Genomic DNA, 25442 nt, shown 5'->3' with positions numbered 1-25442 from the left:
TTATGAGTCATGTCAGGGGCCTTTGGCGGCTCTATAATAACCCTGACACCAGGGTTGATGAGGTTGGTAATTCACCTCACATCCTACACGATAGTAGAAGAAGATCTTTCTATCCCGTGATACCTTAGTCAGCACCCACGATAACATTCGATGATCTTTCATTCTGTTCTAGATTAAAAATATAATATAACGGCGCAAATTGAATTTCATATTTCGCTATTTAAATTCGGAACTCATCATTCGCACGCGCGGCCCATTCATCTCTGAGAGACCGAAAACAAATGGGAAATCCGTGGCAATCGGTGTGAAAAGTCCGTGAAATCCGTGAATATTGGGTGCAGTGCAACAAGTGTCGCCGGCAGATCGGCAGACGGCAAATATTGACGGAGAACGGAAGTCCGCCCCACGGACCGTCGCGGTCGTGCGCGTGTCTACGACCAACTTCCGCTTGTAATGTTCCGCTTCTCGCGTCTACTTCTGTAAAGGTTATAGTGGACTTTTCTTCTGTACGCCGATTTAGTTTATAAATATTTGACCCATTAGAAAAGTATATTTGGGTTTTTCAGGTTATTTTCTGGGTTTTAAGCAAAACTCAAAGGTCCACTTGCGAATCCAGTGTCTAATTAATTTGATCATGGAGTTCCTAACTATTTTACCCACAATCTTCTTGTTATAACACAATTTTTTGGATTCCTTATTTATGCATTCGTTATTCGTCCCAGGACACACGCCTGCCGTCAGTCAGTATGGAGCATACTCTCCACTACGCTACGCGGTAGAGGTGTGTTTTACGGCTAACAGCCGGAACCAACGGCCTAACGTACCAAAACGGGATCATCTTAATTTTTCGGTCAATAAGGTCCTTATTTATTTACAAAAACTAGGTTTATATTGTATTGAAGTGTGTCCGGATCGAAGCAAATGGAATTCCATACTCTCTGCTTATCCCGGTGGGAAATAGCTGTGAGTTTATGTATGCATGTGTCATATTGTATCTACAAGTACAGTATTGTAACTGCAGTATTGTATTTTCAGAAACAGTGTCACAGCAATACGGTACGCATTACAAAGTATTGTAATCAACAAAACAATAAGCAAAGAGGGATATTACAGTTAAGTTGTCATAATACAGTTCTTCCTTCCATTCAGGGCGGGACAATAAGTGGGGAACAAAGGCAGCGCCTTCGGGCCTCAACTCCTGAACGCCACTGTTTATAGGGAATGTCTCAAAATATCTCGGCAATTCTAATTGTTGGGAGGAGAAGTTGTATATAATTCCAAACTTTCCATTAGCGCCTCAGCTCTTGATTGTAAGGAGTTTTCCAACAGTTTTCCCGCCAAGAAATCCATGGCACGTATCCCATTATTAGGTAGCGAAAGAAAAGTTTTTCTACAGGCCCTTATCTTTATTTTATCACTAAGTAGGTCCGATTTACTAGGTAAGCTTAGCGCCCTAGATCACATCGCCATTTACCATCAGGTGAGATTGTGGTCAAACACGACGCTCATCACTACTTTAAGAACCACGCTCTTGTCGGTGTAGCATTCTCCATTCTCGTCTATCAAATTTAAAAGAAAATAAACTACATACATTAAGGCACTTTATTGACTGTTACCTCTGACAACCTAAAAACAAGCTGGACCATGGTCCATGTCCCTCTCGTTTGATTGAGGCCTACTAAATATAATCAACCGTTACTTTGCTAAACAATAACTTGGAAAGAGCGAGGCCACCTAACACAAGCAATGTATTGCTTAAATGGTGTGCTTCCACAATTTGTGAAAAAGGTTTTTGGAAGACAAATAAATATTTTTGTATTTTGTATTTGCGGAAATCCATAATTATATTACCTAATTAGAATGTATGAAGATTAAGGGGCATTACAGTCTGCTAATAAAAACAAATGATTTTAAGCTAATGTTAGTGTTTTTAACGACCTGAATGACCACGCAGTCCGGGTTTCGATTACCGGTGGGATAAAGTAAAAAATAATTTATAAAATCTAAATTTGTTCTTCTCAAACCCATTGTGGAAAGTAATGACTAACGTATGATCTGTGGTAATGTCAAGAAAGTACTTAATAAGGATTTTCATAGAATCTTTGTTTGAATCACCTTTATGTCACTACTCAAACAAAGGTTATTAGGTCAGTGATTATTTAGTATCTGGGAACTGATATTAGATACTTAGCCAAATTACTAAATTGTGTAACAATATTTTGTTTTTTTTTAAAGAACATCTAGGGCTCTGTGCCGAGATTTTTCTTGCAGATTCTTTTCCCCGGCTATACAGGTTGTGAATAGCTGCAGTAGTTTTAGGCGGTTGAGACCCTCGTTATGTAAAAAATGACGATTGAAAGTGTAAGTATGTTACCTACTGAATAAAGATATTTTTTAATTTCAATTTGTTACATACCGGAGTGTGAGGTTTTGTTTGTAGTAAGCCTAAAACTGTTTTTATTATCATTCGATACTGGATAAACTGTACTTTAAACACTTACCATCTCTGAGTGAGTATTGAGAAACTTAACAAAACAGGAACAAATCTGAAACAAAAATTATTAACATTAGTATTATCCCCACAATCAATCATAATTTGAAACAGGATTTAAACAGTTTGGTACTCGTGCGCTTGCATACAATCCAGAAATGATTAATCCAGTGTTTTACCTAACATTAAAAAAAAAATATCTTGAGATATTTTCCTTATCCCGGGCACTTAAAAGTGAGTTAAGGGATTAGATGATATTTTTTGCAAGGGACATTTTATTTACAGAATACTTATTGTTTCTATAGTGATAACTGTCTATTAGTGGCATTCTACACTAGACAATAAAATAAATGACCGACGAACAGACACAAAAAATAGATTGTATTTAAACCATCACCGGAAAGCGAGAAGACCTTTGAATCCCAATTAAAGCGATCTTTGTGCTTTGAGCTTGAGTTAGTATTTTGTCATTATCATCACTTATCACAGATCTTGGGGAGTGGAAATCTGTTATTCGAACCCTACATCCCAACAGCGGATAAATGGATTAGAAGAAGATGATCACTTATCAATCTCTAAAAGCGTTTAGAGGCCATTTTCTCAATGAGTAAGCCCCTGAAACCCACAAAATCTGTCAGTAAAATCTCAAACTGGTGGTCTATGGGCTTTGTGTACGAAGCTGTAGGTCGGTTGTGCCTCTATGCACTGGGCGAATGGCAGGTAATGCAATTTTCAGTGTGATATCGCACTCGAACATGGGAAATGATCGACTTGACCCAATTCAGGCATCGTTTGAATGTATCTAGGACACATGGTCGTAAATGCGATGCGGATTTTTGTCCTCCAGTGACAATTATAGCCTGTCTATCAAGAACTGACGCGATTATTTAGTCTTATATTGTAAGTGAATTTGTTTAATTTAATTAGTTTTTTTGTATAACAAGTGACGATGATTCGTAGACCATTTGTTTAACCCATAAGTTAGTCGTTTGGTCTTCTTTTTGAATAATTTAAGTAAGCCACGCGAGAATTAATTTTCGATGCTTTTTGTTTTTTGTACCTATCTACCGACTAAAGTCTTTATTACTTTTATTTTTAAGAAATGGGAAATACCTAATTACATAATATAGCATAACGCTAAATTCAGGGATTTTGGGGTAGGCAGATTGTATAGTCTATTTACAGACTTTGTAATAAAATAAGTACGAAGACGGAAATAGGCAAAAAAACATAAGAAACTACCGAACTGTGATTTACCCACTTAGTATTTCCACAAAGGAAAGGAAGGAAAACTATTAAGTAGACAAATATTACTATTTATCGGAAGAACATTATAGCTTATTGGGTACTTGTTTGGTCATGATAATCAACGGTAACGAAGTGTTATACGTATAAATATTCACTACACGTGTTCGAAACGAATACAATACAAATACACTTTATTGCACCAAAATAAAAAGAAACAATTACAAAAGACTCTTAACTAAGTACACCTCTCTCTTAACGAATCTATGTATTCTGAAAACTAATTTTAAAGGTCCCGTAATTTTTGTTTATGTTGTGCGACATTTATTTTGTAATGGTCTAATGGTTGTAATTTCTTTATGGCAAAACTTATGGTGAGTACGTAAACAGTGCGACGGAACCCAAAATTCTGCGCGGCCACAGACCGCAACGCAATAAGAAATGCAATAGCTTGCGGTGTAACTTTTGCGTTATGGTGTCGTGATTCTGTTGTGTGTTCCTTACCTAGGCCTAGCCAGCAGTGCAATTCTGTAAGGTAATTTTTGAAACTCGCATCTGAATCCGCGGTGAGTTTTTGTTTTGGCATTCTGTAAGACATGTACTTAAGTTGAATGCACACTAGCGACACAGTTGCGAGTACGGCGGCGAGTCGAACTAAAGTTGATGCGAGATTTTGACGTTTTTAGTATGAGATGACAGATGTATCCGCATTCTGTAAGGGTGATTCCCCGTTCACTTCGCTATTCACTTCACTTACGAACTCGATTTGATCTGTCAAATAAAAAGTTGATGTTCGTCGAGTGAAATTAGTTATTTGCTGGTGATATCGTGTCTAATAAGACTCAATAAGTTTCAATTAAGGTAATTTAATAGATTAATGTTTAAAAAACTTTAGTGTAGTATTTTATCTGGTGCTAGTGTACATGTTTCTTCTGTTGAAAATCGCTCAAATGTTTTTATTATTAAAGTGTTTATTAGAGGAAGCTCATACTTTGGACAATTTTGAGTTACGTCGACAAGCCTATGAAATTCGTAGTCTGTCTCTATTGACCCGAGATGATAACTATGTCAGCGTATATAGTCTTTCGAAGCAATTAATCGACCAACTCGAGCTTGAGTTGCTCCCTATAATAAAAAAGTACCAAACGTCGAAGAAAAGGACTTACAACTCGTATTAAGGTGAGAAAATTACCTATCTATCTAATACCTCCTACCTATCAAATAAATTATCGTTATTTTGTTAAAATAGATTGATAGCATACTATTCCACACATATTGTGTACCTTGTCATTTTTGGCTAGTGGCAGCTACTAAACATTATAAAAGAAAATGTTCGGACCTATTTGTCCCAAACATCTGCATCCTGCTGCATAAACAAAGTGGTTAAGGTACTCAACAATCCGAACATGATGAAAAAGTATATAAGGTTTCCCCAAAATATACAAGAAAGACAAATATTAAAGAGGAGATTTATATTTGAAGATTTTTGTGATAAAACATGCGTTGAAACCCTAATACGAGTACCCACTATCTACTTTCTTGTATTGAATTACAGGTTTCATGAAAAATTGACAATTTCAAGATGACATTGGCAGCATTGATGGCACTCTCGTAACTTAAAAAGACCGGCTGAGCATGAAGAGCGCTTCTTCTGTCGTAAGAATTATCATGCTAGGATGTGCAATTGAAAAAATATCATGTGCAATTGGTAAGTGAATTAGAATCTCTTGTCCCGCTTGATCAAACATCTTAGAGGTTCTCAAATTATTATTTGATGATCATCTCCCTAATCTTAGATTAAGTACCTATTTTTTAGATTACAGATGACAGTTTTATTTTTAATGAAGATGTAAGAGATCACTTAGAGGCTTTGACAAATGCTGGTGAAGAAATTGTTTTGTTTGGTAAGTTTTTCTTTAGTAAAGATATAATATATTTATAAAAGTGATAAAAATAATTATAAGTTGGCCCTTAACAAATCTATTAAAAAAGTTTTTAGATTTATTTAATAGGATACAGAGTATCTAACTGAAATTCTTTTCTAGACCATTCATCAGCTATCTAAATGCAACATTTCTCGTGGTTTACTGTATAATTCTGTAAAAGCAGCAACAAACTTACGTTTCAGTTTTATTAGTAAGGAATTCCTTACTAACAATTGGTTTAAATATTTAGTAATAAAGTTGTATTCTTCATATATTTCAGGTGGTTCTGGATATGCTGAGCGGGCTAACCTTATGACACCTATAAATAATGCCCCAGACAATACTCCTGAAACATATTATAACATGCTTGCGCAACTCCGTAAAACGCCAAATGGTTTGTTGAAGACGCTTCAGGTGTTTGTTAGTACACAGGGTCCTAGACTATCATCCTGATAAAGTTGAAATGCATGTTGTATTCTGCATAACGTGTTCAACCGGGCTGGAATGGAGGTAGTTAATTTGACTGAAGATGAAAACCTAGAGGAAGCTCAGGTGGCAGCCGAGACACAGAGAAGGCAACGTGCCAAATCATGATAATTTAAATGTTGGACGGTCGCAAAGGCCTCAAAGGACAAAGAAAAAAAAGTCAAAGATCTTGTGAATAGATTGTGGTGATCGCGTCGACGTTAACTCCACCTCAGTGTGAGAAGAGTAACAGAACCTTAGGACTAAATATTTTAATTATCTATGTAGATCTAGTTATAGTACATACTAAGGAATAACAGGTAATTTAGAGGTATAGGTGAGTGTGTTGTTATCATACAGAATTACCTACTTTGTGTAATGTTATACAATACAATTGTATATAATAGGCTATTATTACTTTAGGGTCTGCTATTAACTTCAAAATTGTATTTTATGAATAAATAACAGTTTTTTATTATTATTTATATTTAGTACTAAGAACATTGAAAAAAAAAAGATTGTAATATAAGCAAAACCAGAAAAGAAACAACGAATAATAATAATATAACGTATAATAATCTACTTTAAAACTTGAAAATATAAAATTACAATTTAAATACTTATTTATTTGACCCCAGTTCAACCTAATAGCTTCTGCTAGCGCATTTAATCCTTCCTCCACTGCCGCCACAGCGTTAGCGGCAATTCCGTCTCTCTCAATGCTGCGCTTCATCATGGTCGCCTTGACCGATGCATTGGGCCGCTGAATTTCTAACTGCTGCTCTTCAACTCACTGAAATCTGTAAGAGTAATAGTAGTTTATTTCAGCACATAAATGTAGTCAAAATAACATTAGATCAAATAAACTGAAATACGTACTTCTGAATGTCCACTGCTTTGTATTAAAGAGTGAGGCTGGGGAACCAATTGTATTGGGTCTGATTGCTGAAAATAAAATCATGTACTTTATTATTATTATTTTAGTATAATAACGACGAACACAGCTAATTTAATAAAACTCTGACTAAAAATAGCTGGATTCCCAGTGGGCATCTCCAGTACCAAACCCTGAACCCCTATACAAAGCCACTATCCGTTCCTCCAATGCAAGTTCAGCTACATCCTCCACCCCACCACCAGTCCTACGTCTAGCTGCAGCCTGTGCTGCTACTTTTTTAACGGCACGTTTTTACTCAGACAGATAATATATAAGTTTAAAGTGTTTAGAATGCGTTAGTAGGTACATTGTTAATGAATAAATTGCAGAGATTGACAAACTCAATAAACAAGCTACGTTGAAATTCAATTTTTTTTACATTTGAAATGCTTCAAGAACAGTATTCCGGACAAGAAATATTAATATTAACATACTCACTTTGGTCCACTGCTTGTATGTTTTAATCGTCCCACCCATATTATTGAGCCGCTATGACTAAACTTCCTAGTGCTCCACTCTCTGGCATATTGAGTTTTTGAAAAACCCTTTGCCAGATCTGGGTTTCTCTCCAGGAAGTCAATCATTGCTTCTATTAGGGCAAAGGACAGATGGGATGAGCGCTCGCTTACACTGAAAAGATTTTTGTTTTTGTTACAAAACAAAATAATTCCAGTCAGTAAGAGATTAATTTTAAGTAAAAGAATAAACTTACTTCATTATCCCGTTTCAAAATATGTCCACACGCAGCCAAAACACCACAATCTATGCACCAAACCACTTAAAAACATATAAATGCACTTGAAATTCCTCAACTTTGTTTTCAAACATTCGTACAAAACTTTTTTTTAGCTTTGAGTTATAAAAATGTAAGCATAGACTCAATGCTCATTCATCCAAAAGAATTAAGTTTATGATTAAAAACATTATAATTTAACTTATTAAGGCTTGAGTAATTTAAATTCGAGTACAGAAACGTGAATAAAATCATCCAAATTATAGTTCTTTGGCAGAATTTCATTATTTTAGCTAAAAACAATAAATCGGTTATTACCGATTGGTATCTTCTCATTAAGCGCCAATCACTAGTTACTCGAAAGATATATCGAAGCTCACTTCACTTCGCAAGTGAGCTAGTGATGTTTACAGAATACGAAATCAAGGTCAGGTGAGATCGAATGCGAAGTGTAAGTGAGCGTCGAAGTGATAAGCGAGTTATTGTTCGAGATCTACAGAATCGACATACAGGCAAAAGGACAGAGAAAAGGAACATTTAACTTTTTCGACCAACATTCTACGTATTTTTTTATTTGGTTCGTTCTTTTTATGTTCCTGTCATGTAATTTAGTGTAAGTTTCATTTTTGTTTTTTCTTGAGATGACTTTATTTTTTTGAATTATTATTTTTACTTCGTCTTTTTATCGTGTGGGTTATAAGGTGGAAAACCATTTTTACTGTGTACGTAAATAACAAGTATAATTATTTGATTTTACATTTGCTGCTTAGAATGTATATACAATTTATATATCCAATTTCAATACATTTCGCTCTATAACTTACTCGCCCGATTCTAGAAGCATGCATTTCCTCCAATCAAAATTAAAAAAAAAAATCGGCGGATTCGGCCACGTTTCCACGATTGCTAACATATATAAACAAAGGAACATTTGCAACTTAGCAAGGCTCTTTGACTGAACGTCCAAATTCCTGGACTGGATTGCTGGATTCCTCATCTTTCCACTTTTCGCGTAATAAAATCATAATAAAATCATCATAAATCCAGGAAAACTTTCCAACCAAATTCGACTACAAGCAAAAGCAAAGTGCATAATTTTCCACTAAATTTCAGCTACATATATTAAAAGCAAATGTTAATGTACTTTAAGTATTTAATACAATTTTAACTGTTCACGTAGGTAAGTGAGAAACTATGTTCGAGTTGGGTTCTTACGTTAGTGCATCATATAGTATTAAGATTAATTAAGCTTTGGTAACAGTCGTAGTGCTTGCTATATACGAAGTTTGTAATATCAATGAGTAGTGAATTAAATTCTCTTTGATCAGTGATGTGACAATGTACAATGAGATCGGCACTGACAATGTACATCACACTGACAAAAACAAAATTATCAAAGAGTTTATAACCAAAAAGTTCTCGCAAATAGAATCTTCCGAAATACATATAGGTAGTTTCAAATTTGGAACCTTGAAAAATCTAGTGTTTCGGGAAACAAAAGGACCGTGAGCTGCGCCTGGAGGCCAGTTCAGTTTCTAAAGTGATCGCAAAAGAAATAAGAAGAGTAAAAAGGAAAGTGGAGAAATAATGGAAGTGAAGTTGAAGTAACGGTGTAGTGAAGCGTTCAGTACAGTGCACTGTCAAGTGAAATGCTTAGCTCTGTATAAGAATTGTATCGCGTATGTTGTGAATCACCATTCTGTTTTGGGCTGCGTGAGTTTCTTCCAATCCCAGAACCCACTTGCGTAGTAGTATTATAATTATTTATTGAGTTGAAAATATCCGCCCGGAATTCCTTGTTTCGGATTAAATTCTTCGTATTGTCCTCCTATACAACGACAGATTAACTGCCCATCCTGTATAAGTCCGTAGCATTATAAAGGACGTGTTCATTGATATTTTCTTTTGTTTAAGCAAGATATTTTTAGAGTGGAACTTTATGTGATCTGATAATAAATTGCCAAGACGTCTAGAAAGAAATGAAATATTTTTTATAATAAAGCGTCATAAATCACAATTGTCTCAAAGAATCAAATAGGTGTCTACTCCGTAACTATAATATGCGTAACAATAACTTGAAACAATAGGCTAGTTTCCAACTAGTCAAATCAGATACTTTTTACTAAACGTCAAAACACGAAATTACTATGGAATTTGTATAAAAAAGCAACCTGCAACGTCGTAGGAAAACGTGACAAAGTGTCGCACTTATTATTACATTTATCTTTATTATTCATAAATGAGTTAAATAGAAAAGAAAACGTTTTACGTCACCTTTAAATCTGTCTGTATTTATTAATCAGAATTTGATAATTTATCTGACATAGGAAAATGTCCAATTGTATGAAAAAATATATATGCGTAGGTACCTACTCGTGCGGTTCGCGGGAAGAGCAGAGCTGCACGCAAAACTAAATAAGCATTACACCCGTCGCTTGATACGGGAGAGGAAGTCATGTCACCTCGACCAAGCAATCATGGTGAAGAGGCGTCAAGCGGCGCCGACGACGCACGTGATTACAGGAACAATGCGTGACCCTCGATCCTGGCCCAATCGACCATTGTGGCACCCGACACGTTCCGTTATAATTGATTGCCTTGTCAAATCATTGTAGCTGTTATGTGACTGACATAAAGGTTTAATTTATTTATCAAAGGCAGTAATTCAGCATGAACAAAATACACGACAAAATAAACGCAAATCTAATACAATTTACTGTCCACCAAAATGGAGGGCCATTTGAACGTGGACTAGCCATCATCACTGGCGAGACGTACAAAGAAGTATTATTATAAAATAAACAATAAGTTGAGTGTAATGGTACGCAGCGTGAGCACATCTCGTCACACACACACACACCGATATAACTTACAATAACCTAATATGCGTTATACAATTCAAACTTGCAAACGGGTATCTGCAACATCGCATACCTAATATACCTCTAGGAGAAAACAGTTCAAGTAAGTTGAAGTACACAACTCGACTGACGAGCAAAAAATTATACCTCATGTTTTATGCTTTTCATATATAAATAAATAAATTTTATTTGCGTTTATCTTGTCGTGTCACGTTCAATAAATTATTAAATTATAGTCTCATTGTCACATCAATTTAAAAATAAATAAAAACGACAAAGAAATGAACCGGATGATAATTGACGTCTGTCCTAATATTACGTTCCGTTGTGATGCTCATTGGCCGTCTCATAAACTCAACGAAATGACACCTAAATTCCAAGTTATATCTTGACGTTTATAAATAAAACACGGTGGAATTTAGCGTGAGCGCGGTGCGATTACTCGTATCGTCTGCATGACATTTTGCATACATTTAACTCAAGTGCAAAATTATCATACACCTTTTATAAAACACCGGAAAATAATGAGATCCCACGAGAATAAACCCAGCCAGAAAATCTAGAGAAATAAACGAACAACTTATGGTAAACAGGCGTCTACGCAAAGTTAAATTGTATGTAAATGTTTTCGAAACGTTTCAGAAGAGGATCAACTTTATGTAATTCTTTCGAAGACATATAAATAGAAAACAAATTGATTACAACCTCGATGACGTAAGAACTTTGGAAACAGTTTTAGTTTACTTATATTTTTTGTGGGGAACAAAAAAGAAATACATTATGAAATGTGAGTTTGATTTCTTCTCACATCTCAGCAGCGTAATCAAGTGCGAGGATAACAGTGCACTTTCCTGTCGTTTGTTGGGGTTATACATAACAATAATGTACCCCACCATAAACGAGAAAGTGATTGAGGGCCTTAAGTATATTTTTTAAATACACTATTAGTATAAATTGTTACTAGTGTATAGAATATTTTCTTTGAAAATGTCTCTTTAACTCTTTTAGATGGGATTACATTTAAAAACAGTAATACGTGAATAAAGCACTAGACCAATTACCTACGTATCTCAGACATGTGCCCAAAGAAGGGAAGGGGGGGGGGGGGTGCACGCTATAAACAAACACATTTAGAAGAACCAACCTCATCAACCCCTGGTGTCAGGGTTTTTATTGAGCCCTGACATGGCTCATGTAACGACTACTTACCTACAACCCCAGTAAGTAGTAACCGGGAACAACGGGACACGGAACATCTTACTTTTTGGACAAAGCCTCTAATGTCTTAACCAAACTAGGGATCACAAAGTGATTTTTGTGATACTTATGTCCCCACCGGGATTCGAAACCGGGACCTCCAGATCGCGAGCCCAACGCTCAACCACTGGATCACGGAGGCCGTTTCCATAATTGCTTTAGTTTCTGCAAACACTTTTAGCTATTTTTTAATTATAATGGTAAGGTAACAAAGTACGATACCTACCATGAAAAAGTACCCGATATAAGCGTCATACTTGTGTGCATAATACATTGTGGAAAAATCCCTTTCAGCTTTTAGTTTGACGGTGACAATATTGTTTTGAAACAATAACCCTTTGATGATAGATACGCCAATATTTTGATATCAACTTTAACATACCTATTTGTCACCCCTTTTGTCACAGTGAAAAAAAATCCTGGATAAAACAATGTAAACGTTAAAATCGAAATACCGATTGTCCTTTTAAAATCCAAACCCCATTGTTTAACTATTGTGTCTGGAAAAAGTAATATAAAATTAGGAAACATTTTGATTCCCGCTTGAATAATTTAGGCGCGAATTCCTACTCACACTTATAACGTTGGTAGCGTGGTAGCGACTTCTTATTAGCAGTGACACGCAGGAAGATATTCTACAGGTGTATACAGGGTGTTAGTGGCATCGTAACGAAAACTTTAAGGGTGATTCAGCTCATTATTCTGAGTTAATATCAAATGAAGTTTTCCATCGCATAAATATAGAATTGAAAATAATTATAAAAAAAATAAAAACACATGTATTTTGCGACGGAAAATTCCACTTAATATTAACTCTGAATCCCTTTAGTATTCGTTACGATATCACTAACACCCTATATATTTCACACAAACAGACAAATAATGAAACGCAACATAATATATTAGTAATAGTGTAGTCTGTAAGAGGTATTTCAGCATTTGTTACCTGATATTCTGCCATTTCGATCTGATTACTTTGCAACACTTTTAACTTACTTATGTAAATATTATAAATCTCTAAAATAACATGCGCACTCTTCGTCCCGGCTACAAAAGTTTTATCTCTTTTCATACATGTCGCTTGTCCTAAATAAACATTATGGCAATACCTTTTATGAGAGTTTGATAGATTCGTTGTGTATAGAACACTATTTATAACCACACATTTACCTTTAATAAATTTCAGTAGACAGAGACTGAAAAACAAACATTATTTTAATCAGAAAAACAATTATAAGTATTAAATGTATTAAAAGAAATTAATAATGTAATGTGGACACAGAATAAGCAGTATTTACTGTGTAGATTAATAATGTTACGCATGTAGGTAATGATATTTTAATCTCCATCCAGATGGATGGAAGAAGATTCTTAGCGTTATCCTGTCTTCACAGGGTCCGCTTACCTTACCTGTAGATTTGACAGGTCCGATTTTTTTAAAAAGCGACTGCCTCTTACCTTCCAACCTGATGGGAAAAACAGTTCAACACGGGTTAGGTCACACACCTCTGAAACGCATTTCTCGGGAATGTTTCCTCTGAATGGTTTCCTCGTGATAAATCATTTATGATCCAAACATGAATTCGAAAACAGGCCTGTGCTGGGATTCTAACCTGCGACCTCAACATGAGAGTCGAGCGTTCTCCAACTGGGCTACCACGGCTTCATATTTAATATTTTAATCTAGTAATCTTTATCTTTTTTAAAATGAGTAATGTTTGGCGAGTTCGGCAACGACGACTGAAACTGCATTAAGTACGTACTTGAGCTTTGATAGTGACCTTTAACATGGCTAATATACTCTATTTTAGCGATAAATGTCCGGGAACAACACGCACACGTTAGCGCACCGTTTACACAGTTATAAAATATGTTAGCAGGTGGTTTATTCTTCAGTTGTTCCCATTTCTCAACAAGTTAGCGCCTTCTTTCATTTTTAAATGTGTAGACATTAGTCTGTACCACACCTAGCCATTCCAGAGGGTTTCTCGCAAGAGGCTCCCAACGAGAAGGTAGTTAATTTAATATAGGTACTTAATTTCATTTTATGTAAATGGGTACGAAAATGTCAATTAAAAAAGCCGACTAATTGTTGACATCAAAAATTATATAAGAGTTCGGGATAGCTGAAAACAATATTATTTTTCACAGTAGTACTGAAATACCTTCCCGTATTATTAAGTAATATGTGGTTTTACTCTTAAACAAACGGGATACCAATTGTTCATACAATGGAGGCGTAATCAAATGACTTAGTACTGAATATCCTAATATGCGATTAATCTTACGTATAATGGTATTATCAAGCGGTTATACGTCAACAATGATTGAATAAGCTACGTGCCTGGAACTCCATTATGTTTCAGAAGTACGTGTCCGGCCAGCAAAACATATCGCGCATGTTATTCCGCCCTGGGCAGGCCCCTGATATTTACGCCCTCGTACCAGATTATTCAAAGCCCCAGATGATATGAACCATAGCGATATATGTGCGCTTCCCACTACGATATAATTAACATGCGGGCCAATATGATGAATTTTCTTTAAGAGCGACTCACTTCTTCATTCAAATTCAAATTCAAAAATATCTTTATTCAATAGGTAACATAGTTACACTTTGAATCGTCAATTTTTACATAACGAACGTCCCATCCGCCTAAAACTACTGCAACTTCTCACAACCTGTATAGCCGGGGAAAAGAAGCTGCAAGAAAAACCTCGGCACAGGGCCCTAGACGTTATTTAAACAAAACATATTGTTATACAATTGAGTAATTTAGCTGCCTAATATCTGTCTGCCTAATATCATTCATAATACCTACAGACAACTAAGCTGTGGAATCCAAGATACCGACCCCACCGGCGCGGTTGACGTTTTCCCTCATTCTGCGGTTATCGCCATCGGCCCACTGGAATCGCTTTAATTCTTTCAAATATTATCCTCTCAGGCGAACACCCTGAGTCGAGGTTCGCACTCAATTAGACAGGGCTGAGGGAGCCCTGTTGTCAGGTATACTATTGTAGTTGTTGTGTTATGTTGGCTGTTATTAATCTGCGTCGTCAGGACTCTCTAAGGGAGCTGTTTAAAGAAATAAATATACTGACGGTCGCAAGTCAATATATCTATGAAAACATTATGCACTTATGTACGTAAAAATGTATCTCTCCTTCCGAGAAACTGTGAAAGGCATACTTATAATACAAGGAATAAAATTTAAATTGCTATTCAAAATTCTAGATTAAGTAAATTAAATTCGTTTTTTTTTTTGGGGTTATGTATACGTTTTTACAATGAAATACCAGATAATATTTCGAATTTACGGATTACGGGCGTGAATTTATATATGTATGTTTAAATTATTAACATCAAAATATAGCAGGTAGGCCACTCGTACCTAGAGCCAACTATTATACTACAGAAGCCCCTAGAACAATATCTGACATGCAACTGGCACTATAATCTTCGATGCTATTGTGTTGTAACGACCAATCTCGTCGCATGCCAATACACCAATATACAATGTTCAACGTTCATAGCTCTTTTGTCTTGATTATTTAAAAAAAGGTTTCCTTGAAAACTGACAGATTTGTTTGTGAATGGAATCGCTTAGGCAAGCTCGAGGCTTTTGTCGGTAATAGCTGGCGAAATTTTCCACAGTATTTGCATAGTTTCCAGTATAAATTTGCGGCTGTGAGGATTAGAGTGGTTTATGTAGTAATTCACCTGTAAACAGACAGTTTATTTCTGAATTGACACCGTTGCCCGACAGAAACATGCGCGTCGTTCTATCAGCACAGTTTGAGCAGAAGTCCAAGCTAAAAGAGTTGACAACATTTTTCATCAGTTATGCAAAAATAATAGCTTGGACGTGCTTCTTTGAGGCCCTATTATGATATCGATTGTAATCATGTACCTACGGAAAAAATAAGCAACATACATGTTTTTTTTATTTTAACGTAACTTTTCGTAGGTTTGCCGCATATGGCATTAACTACGTGGCCGGACAAATGGGGAGCGCCAATGGCTATCATCTACGTATTTACGTATTTTCATCTCTAGCCAAGTACGCTACGAAAATAAATATGTTAACTACCTAACTAACAAAAGGCATTCTATTTCCATGGTTTAAACATAAAAATTAAGTCTAGTATAAAATTGAACTTCTCTCAAGTTTATAACCAATTTGGGCCATCGTCAGACGTCATCTTTGATAGTAAAAGTATTAGTTACTTTCTTTTGTGTCCGTACCTTTATTACGTTGTAACCCAATTTTATGATACTTTGAACCAAGTCGACGTTTAAAATAATACCTTCATCAAGCCTTACTTAAATTCTGGAAGAGCGTGAAAACTAAAACTTGCATGATATACTTAATGTATAATCAGAAGATGCAGTCACTTTTGATACGACGTTAAATGAACCTTAGGATAACATGTGACCAGCTTATGCACCGCAGATGATCGGGCCGTCAGTGCGTTGCATTAAGAATACTTAGTTTTATTATTATTGTTTTTATGATTTTGGTTTGTTTTTCTTTTTGTATTGGTATATTTTTTTTTGTCTATGTACTTATTGATTTCCGTGTGGTTTCTGTCCTGTGTTATATGTAATGTACCTGTCTGTCTGTGGTGTCCGGAAGTAATAAATGTTTCTTTCTTTCTTTCTTATTGCCCCGTCCAATATCACAAAGGACAAAATCCCTATGTTTTTATAAGACTATCAAATTCTACGGGATATAACGTAGAACCCTTGCCCAGGGATATCTACGGGTGAAGACCTCAACGGTTGCAGTGGCGGCGATGGGAGCCAGCGGTACGGTAATGCAGGACGGAAGGGGCAAGTCACAGGGACTGTAACCTGGACCCTGATAGAGGGCAACAGAAACTGTCAGTACTATTCAGAGGCAGAGGACAGGAGTTCTATGGTCCTAGTACGGCTTTGAAATAGACCACTCTGGATGCCATTCCTCTCCCGTCAGACAGAGTACTGCGGGGCGGAAGGCAAGTGGGAAACCACTGCTACTGTATTTTTAGGAAAATAGATATGTTTGATGTTTGTTTAGGCATAAGTATCTATCTATCAATTTGCAAAAAAAAATAAGTTGAGAAACTAAAACCCAACAACGGAAAAATCACGCTCTAAAAAGTATGATACACAAGAAAATCTCTGAATCCTCTGAATCTCTGAAATCTTCTGAATAGTGACATTTAGGAGATAGCCGTGGTGGTATGCTGTGGTAAGCAAAATCTTACGACTAATTGGCATACGACCACGGCTATCTTTGCCACGTTGAATGTAACATGATGTCACATGGCCTATAACCACCGCCGGACAATCTAGACGCATCTAGTGATACTTCGTTTGTTAAATTCTGACACGTGGTTTACGTAAGTTAGGCTGGAACAGACGTGCATACACACATTCATACATACATAGCTGTAAAACACTTAACTCTCCTTTTGGCTTCGCCGCAGTCGGGTAAAAATGAAATGTGAATGAAGCGTGAAAAATATAAAAGTTATGTTCAGACTCTATAGATAAATATCACGTAATGCTTCAGTAAGTAGTAACCGGGACCAACAGCTTAACGTCTCATCTTGCTTCTGGACAATCAGGTGATAAGCCTGCAATGTCCTAACCAAACTAGGGATCACAAAGTGATTTGTCCCCACCGGTATTCAAACCCGGGACCTCCGGATCGTGAGCAGAACGCTTAATCACTGGACCATGGAGGCCGTCGACAGACTTTGCCATTAGTACTTGAGTAAGAAATGTTATATTTATTCACCTTTTACCTAAAATTATAAAAGCTGTTAAGCGAAACATTTTATCCCGCCATTATGATGTCAAGACGGCGGGATTAGGCTCAGTCATTACGATGAAATTGTTACAAACAACAATTTGCTTCGGCACTTACCGTGTCGTGGAAATGCCGTCTATGATAAAGCGCTAAGTTTAAAATTCTCGCTATGAACTTTTAATTGTGCGATTTTAAAGCACTCTAAGTACATAAGGTTACGGGAATAGAAAATCCGTGACAGCTCTTCGGAAAACGCGTGACTTATACAGGGTGTTAGTGACATCGTAACGAATACTGAGAGGGATGATTCAGCTGATTATTCCGAGTTAATATCAAGTGGAATTTTCCATCACAAAAGTATAGAATTGAAAATAATTTAAAAGATAAATAAAAAAAAACATGAATTTTGCGACGAAAAATTCCACTTGATATTAACTCAGAATCATGGTCTGAATCATCCCCCTCAGTATTCGTTACGATGTCACTAACACCCTGTATATATCATAGTGTTACAAGTTCGAATCCCAACTCTGACCCATTGAATTCTACTTCATGAGTTTGAGTTCTTCTTCTATCGTGTGGGTTGTGAGGTGGATTACTAACCCTGGTGTCAGGGTTATTATTTAACCGCCATATACCCCTGACATGACTCATGTAACTACTACGTACTTACATCAGTAAGTAATAACCGGGACCAAGCTTAACGTGCCTTCCCAAGCACGGATCATTTTACTTCTGGACAATCAGGTGATCAGCCTGTAATGTCCTGACCGAAATAGGGATCACAAAGTGATTTTCGTGATTTGTCCCCACCGGGTTTCGAACCCGGGACGTCCGGATCGTGAGACCAACGCTTAAACCACTGGACCACGGAGGCCGTTAGTTTGAGTTATAGTTCATGTTGTTCAATGGATATGTGCGTGCTGCTATGTTATGTTATGTGGATTAGAAAATCCCCATCTGCTACATATTATGACAATTCCTTAAAAATATATTTGTTACTGTGAAAAACATCGCATAATACTGCCCCGACGTTCACAGTAACGTACGTCGCTTTATTTTTTTCTCGTATCAGTTGGCAAAGCCTCCCCTCTCGTTTTGTTGTTCATCGCATTCATAACCTGTTACATACAAGCTATTGTTAAATATATATTCATTTCTTGTTTATATTTGTCCGGAATATGCCGTAATACTTTTCCTCGTGGTCGTACTTATCTAAAGAACTTCTTAGTTGATCATCATCTCCCTAGCATTATTCCGTTTTTCACTAACCTAACCTAACCTGGATTTGACAGGTCCGTTTTTTTACAGAAGCGACTCCACACTACAGAACAACTTCGTTGATGTTTGTTTTAAAATATTTTATAACAAGTTGCATAGAAGTGTTTTTTTTTTTTGTGAGGCGTAGTTCTTTTTTTTGTTGTTCAATATTTTCGCAAACTCGTGATAAAGTACATAATAGAGACGTTCTGAATAGAGAAAAAGTAAGATATTCACAGATGACTACCAATCAATAGTGAAGAGGCAAATTGCTTCCATTTATCTATTCATCTTAGAACAGACAAAGAGAGTTGATCGAAAATTTTTAAATATTCAGCAATACACTTTCTGCTATTTTATTCACTCATAATTTATTCAATACCAAAACACTATTTTTAATGTCTTTAAACAAAATAATAACTTGTAATTTTCCTTAATGAGAGGCTCAAAATAAATAATTTAATAACATAAACATGCTATTATATTATTTATTTAAATAATAATATAATAACAATAATAATAATATTATTTATTTTGAGCCTCTCATTACTGTTTAGTAAACAGGGTTGAATTTGGCTTGACATGCTACCTCGTAGATATACATCCCACTGCTGGGCAAATGCCTTCCCTAATCAACCGGAGGGGGCATGAATTACTCGTATACTCCACCACGCCGTTGGGGTGGTGGAGGTGTTTGGGCTAGTAACTGGGACCGAGGGTTTAACGTGCTCTCAGAATCACGGAGTCGCCTTACTTTTCGGACAAACAGGTCAAACAAAGAACAGTCCTCAAAGAAACTCCTCATCGGGAATCGAACCTGGACTTCCAAAATAACATCGTTAACATCGTTTAACAAGTCAATTGACATTAGGCTGTCTTCTAAATGCGCATTGGGAGGGAATTGAAACAATTTACGTTTTTGCATTATTAATTCGTCTCTCGCAAATGTCACGCTTTGATGCGCAGCTTTTTACGTCTGTAATATCCAGAAATAAGAGGTTTTTTTGACGTGACTTATTGTGGATTTGCCGCAGATGGCTTTAAGTACTTGGCCGGACAAATGGGGTGCGCTGAGGGCTCTCACCCGGTACAAAATTTAAGACAACAGGCCTGAAGGTGCCCAGTTGGGAGCGAACCTCGGCTCAGGGCGTCATCTCAGAGTTTAATCGGCCCTAGTGGGTCGATAGCGATAAGAAAAAGAGGAAAAAATAACAGGAAAACGGAATATTTCAAAGTAAGATCAGCGCGGGACACGTTGTCCCTCGCGATGTTGATCCGGGCGATACACCGGATTACTGCGCTCGTCCCACGCCCGAACCATAATTTGTGCACTGCTAATCTTCTCTTTGTAACTTCAAATTATACTTTCTCGCCCTTGTATTTGAATTAACTTGGTACGTAAAAATGCTGGATTAAAAACCTAGGATATTTGGCTAAAAGTTGTAAAAAGTTTCACATTTAATAATTTAGTTATGTAATACCACATACTTAGATTTTTATAACGCTTAGGTACGCAGAAAAGACGAGCACAGCGCGGAAAAGAGAAATTACATTAAGTATATATGAAAACTTCTAAATAGAGAAAGTAGGAGACCATTATGACAATTAAGTACTATACTTTTATACTGACATTCGTTATTTTGTAAGCACATCCTAAATATATGTGAAGGATTCTCACTAAAGTTATTAGAAATAGAGATAACGCGCAGACAAAAATGCGTCCCTTTTTCATTTCAGTTGAATGGCGTAGACAATATATTGCGCTAGGTAATACCCGGGCTGGGAATCGCTGCCTTGCTCGCTTAGCCGCTTGATACCTCGCTGATAAATCGGGAATCAAACTCAGGACCTCCAGATCGTGACCACAATGTTCAACCACTGGACCACAACGGCCATTTCACAATTGTTGTAAATAGCATAATGGTTCCTGCTCTCATAAGTAAAGGGCCTTGGGCGTCCATCAAACGTGTCGTTGGTTTAGCGTCACCCCAGGGAAGCCATGTAGAGCCTCGGATATATATTTTGAAGCCTCAAGTATTATTATAACCAAGCAAATTCCAAGAGTAAACACCGCAAGCCCCATGTTCTGGAGAATGGATATGTTTCAAGGCTAGAAGATTAACACGCTCCACCATCGGCTTTGTAAATACATACGTTACTTAGGTTATGAGAATCTTGTTTTCACGTTGGCGCACTCATAGATCAGAAGCTAGTCCTTAAATCTGCAAGCCAGCGAACCCAATATCCCCTTTAGAAAAAATGTATATGATGGCAAAGTGGACTTATCTAATCTACTCTAGCCTACAAGATCCCACTGCTGGGCAAAGGCCTCCCCTTCCTTATACACTTATACTTAAACAAACTTGGACTTATAGTCAAATATTTTTTAACTGACTTTAATAAGGAATCTATAAACGTGATCCTTGTGTATATATATTTTTTTTGCAATTGACAATATTCGTATAAGTTACTTTACGCGTCTAATTTCAATTTCACAGGTGTATTATATTCACACGCATTGCTCAAAACTACAAATATTTTCTTTTTTTATATTAAATATTATTCAACTTAGATTACAGTGCAAGTTTTATCAAAATAGGCATAGAAGTTTTAAAATTATGCTCAAAAAATATTATTATGGAAGAAAAACCATGACTTCGTTGATGTCTTATGTATGAAGGAATCTCTTATTAGTATTAGAGGTCATTGAATTGGTGTGGATTTAGAAACTCTACTATTTTCCAACGTCGACACCTTGTTCCCTCTTTTTGATCGGTTTTTACGCAGTCGGATATTTTGATTACTTTTTAACACGTTTTTGGAAAGCAATAAAAACATGAAAGGTAGAAAGAGATGGTCGGGATTACGTAAAATAATTAAAAAGTATATAATATTACCGCACGTTTTACGAATTTAATTTCGGCGCATAAGCAGGTAAACAAGTTGTTTAATACAACCAAATTAGGCACTTGGGGACTTTTAGAAGCTGCCATCGTTATAGGGTTTTCATTAGATACTTACCTACAACTTGGCGAGGTTAATTGAAATCGAAACTCGTCAACATAACATCCGCACGCAACGCAACTCAGCACATCTTTGATGCGCAAATAATTAAAATTGTTCAGAACCCTTATCATGTGAAGAAGTGGGACTGACGTGATATTAATCCAAGGTAAGTATGTGAAACTTGATAATAGAATGTATCTGTACAAGATGATACCAAATAATGAAACACCTCTCTGATAAAGATAGACGTAAAAACTTATTAACGTCAGGATAAAATTCGCTTTTATTTAACCTACACATCTGCGTGCGCTCTGGCGTATTAAAGTGAGATACATTATTAAAAATAATAACTCCAATCTGTTGCCGCTTCGCATTATGTATCACGGACATATTTCCGACCGTCATAATATATGAAAAACGAGAAATGTTTCATAAACTGTTTCATCTAGGATGTTTCACAAGATTGTCCTTTTTTACGCTTAAACGGGACGGTTTTTTGCTTTCGTGTTGCTGATGTAAGGGGTATAATAAATTCTCCATAATACACTTCTCATCAAAAAAATCGAAACACTTCCGTTTTCATTGTTTCTGTCCGAATTTAACACAAAAAAGAATTCATACGATGAAAAAAAATACATAAATGTATAGCTGGCAGTTTGGCCATTACAGTAATAAGCGAAAATTCTAAATTCAAAATTAGAATTTCATTTGTTTATCTTATAAACGAAATGAATCACTGTTTTGAGACAAATGTGTGTTTAGGGTTGGAGTACATTTAGCGTTTAAAAACTAAAAATTGGCGCCTATCCTTAAACTTTTTGTTTTTTATTTCAATACTGTGACTTTGGGACGTCTGAAAAAAGGTTTTTTTTCTAAAACGTATGGATACTTCGCCCACAGAAGCCGCCCAAGTTGTGGCATTGCTGGATTCTGGCCTTAGTCAGCGTGTTGTGGCTGCAAGACTGCATCTAAGCCTGTCATCTGTTCATAGAGTCTATAAACGTTATCGGGAGACTGGTTTGTTCACGCGCCGTTCAGGATCTGGCAGGAATCGGGTCACTTCTGAGCGAGATGATCGATTTATTGTAACAACTTCTTTAAGAAATCGACGCCTTAACGCTTTTCAACTGCAGCAGCGGCTTCGTGTTGTACGAAGGGTGGCTGTAAGTGACTCTACAATTAGAAGAAGGTTGAAGGATCGTGGACTGGTACCGCATAAGCCAGCAAATGGGCCGAAATTAACTGCAGACCATCGAAGAGCGCGCCTTAACTTTGCACGTGAGCACCTAAATTGGTCATACCTACAGTGGAGCAAAGTTCTCTTTTCTGATGAGTGTAAAATTATGCTGTATGGTAACGACGGAAGGAACAAGGTCTACAGAAGAGACGGAGAACGCTATGCACAATGCTGCATTGAAGAAAAGGTCAGCTATGGTGGCGGTTCGTGGACGGTTTGGGGAGGAATCAGCGCCGACGGTAAGACAGAGCTTGCTTTCGTGTCTGGGCCACGTCTGCCTGCACTAAACTGTCATCGGTACGTCGAAGAGTGTCTCGAGCCTCATGTGATGCCCTATGCACATTTTATTGGCAACGGCTTCATATTCATGCACGACAATGCTAGGGCTCACACCGCGGGCGTCGTACGAGATTATCTTAACGAAGTCGATATCTCTATTATGGAATGGCCAGCAAGAAGCCCGGACATGAATCCCATTGAACATCTGTGGGATGAATTAAAGAGACGAATTCGAGCAAGAGATCCTGCCCCAGAAACACTTAGCCAGCTGCAAGATGCAATCCAAGAGGAATGGGACAATATACCACAGCATGTGATCGTGACTCTCATCCGATCGATGAAGAACCGTATGGAAGCAGTAATTAGAGCTCGGGGAGGGAATACAAGTTATTAAATAAACGTTTTTTAGCTTTTTTTTTCATTTACGTGTGTTGTTTTATCCATTTCCTTTATACTCCATATGGAATAAAAATGACTCATTTAACAAAATACGAAACCTATGAAAAATTCATTTAAATTTAGAACATTAACATTAAGATTTGATAAGCTCATATTACTCACTATTTAACGACATTTAACATTTATTCCTAAATGTACACATTTTTCTGATAATCCTGACAAAACGTAAACTTGCAAGGTGTTTCGATTTTTTTGATGAGAAGTGTATTTCCGATCTCCTTCTTTACACTGGGGTACTCATTGTTTTACGCGTCACTTAATTCCCACGTTTATCACGTGTCTTAACGAGTTTCTTTCCTCCTGCTACATGATACAGGGCTGAGGTGGCGCAACTTACGAGTATCAACTCAACTGTATAATAAAAATTACAGAAGATAAACAAGCAAGACATTAACCGTACCGCGCTAAGTACCCACTTTGCTTTGGATGTCAACAATGGATTGGAACTTGCTGTAGCTAGGAAAGAAGACGCGCCCTATACCATTAAAAATACATTGTTATGCGAGAGTTCATATGTGCCGTTTTTGACTGAACTGTCCGATTTAGGATAGCTGAAAAGGCGTTGCCAGCTTGCTGGTCGCCTGATTAGTCAGTACAAATATGTTGCTGTGATGTGCAAAAGCGCACCGTCATAATTTCAAAAACCCACGCCTATCGGATGCGAGTTTCACACAGAGGTCAGTTTGTGTCACATTCAGCTCCATTAGGTACCCTTTTTGTCGAGCGATGATTACCACGCTGCAGTTGAATTAATGGACAGTTCCCTAATGAATATAGTAATAATGAAATAGCGAAGTGCGCTTCGCTTCTACATTTCAATACCGGAAAGTGAAGAATATTAGTAATTTGGCATCAATTTCTTCTGAGAAGCATCTTAGTACACACAAAACGCCATAAAATCATAATATTGTTGTACAGGATAAGTATTAATTTTATAAATTGCGCTGAAGCTAATATGAACATGATTTTTAAAATGATTAACATTCAGTGAAACGAAAGAATTCAAATTTTGTATCCTAATACTGTAAACCGTATGGTCACCCTACAGTTAAACCTTTCGCTGTGGGACTTACAGCGCCCTAAAACTAATTACAAACTTGTTTCTCATTGTGGTATTATCAAATCATGACATGTATTATGCGATGACTTCACACGTTACCGTAATATACTCAACAGCTAGGTATAAAACACTTACTTATTACTTCTTCGGTTGATGAGAAGTCCTTACCCACTGGGATATAGTTATACTTTATGAGCTAACTTTGGAGTCGGTCTGTCACATAAATATCTTCTGTCGGGGCGGAGCTACGAAAATTGCTAAATATTTTCTTAAAATAATCGTATCAACCAGCGCACGCTTTCAAACTTTTCGATAGCTCTTAATGTTACAAAAGGTGTAAAATTATCATACAAATGTACTTCTTCTATCGTGTGGGTTGTGAGGTGAATGACCAACCTCATCAAGCCTAGTGTCAGAGTTATTATT

The 25442-nt window shown here is 36.7% G+C and overlaps 1 protein-coding gene and 1 long non-coding RNA gene across 6 annotated transcripts in view; one reads left to right on the top strand and one right to left on the bottom strand.

Moving 5' to 3' along the window:
- Positions 1 to 25442, bottom strand: part of LOC126381807 (diuretic hormone 41) — a 96368-nt gene that overhangs the window by 32676 nt on the left and 38250 nt on the right. For 3 of the 5 annotated variants that reach the window (XM_050031299.1, XM_050031303.1, XM_050031304.1), the window contains exons 1-2: positions 10731 to 10784; positions 2502 to 2546 (exon numbers count right to left, since the gene is read on the bottom strand). In XM_050031299.1, the coding sequence (XP_049887256.1) occupies positions 2502 to 2504 (3 nt within the window). In that variant the 5' untranslated portion in view covers positions 2505 to 2546; positions 10731 to 10784. Of the gene's footprint in view, positions 1 to 2501; positions 2547 to 10730; positions 10785 to 25442 lie in introns of those variants that run through there. The other 2 variants (XM_050031302.1, XM_050031301.1) reach the window with 2 other exon arrangements.
- On the top strand, positions 4274 to 7056 carry LOC126381811 (uncharacterized). The gene is made up of 4 exons (XR_007568975.1): positions 4274 to 4915; positions 5292 to 5444; positions 5553 to 5640; positions 5942 to 7056. It is a non-coding gene; the product is annotated as an uncharacterized LOC126381811 (long non-coding RNA).

Source organism: Pectinophora gossypiella, chromosome 3 (assembly GCF_024362695.1).
Source record: "Pectinophora gossypiella chromosome 3, ilPecGoss1.1, whole genome shotgun sequence".
Lineage (NCBI taxonomy): Eukaryota > Metazoa > Arthropoda > Insecta > Lepidoptera > Gelechiidae > Pectinophora > Pectinophora gossypiella.
This window is presented reverse-complemented; position numbering and strand designations above follow the sequence as displayed.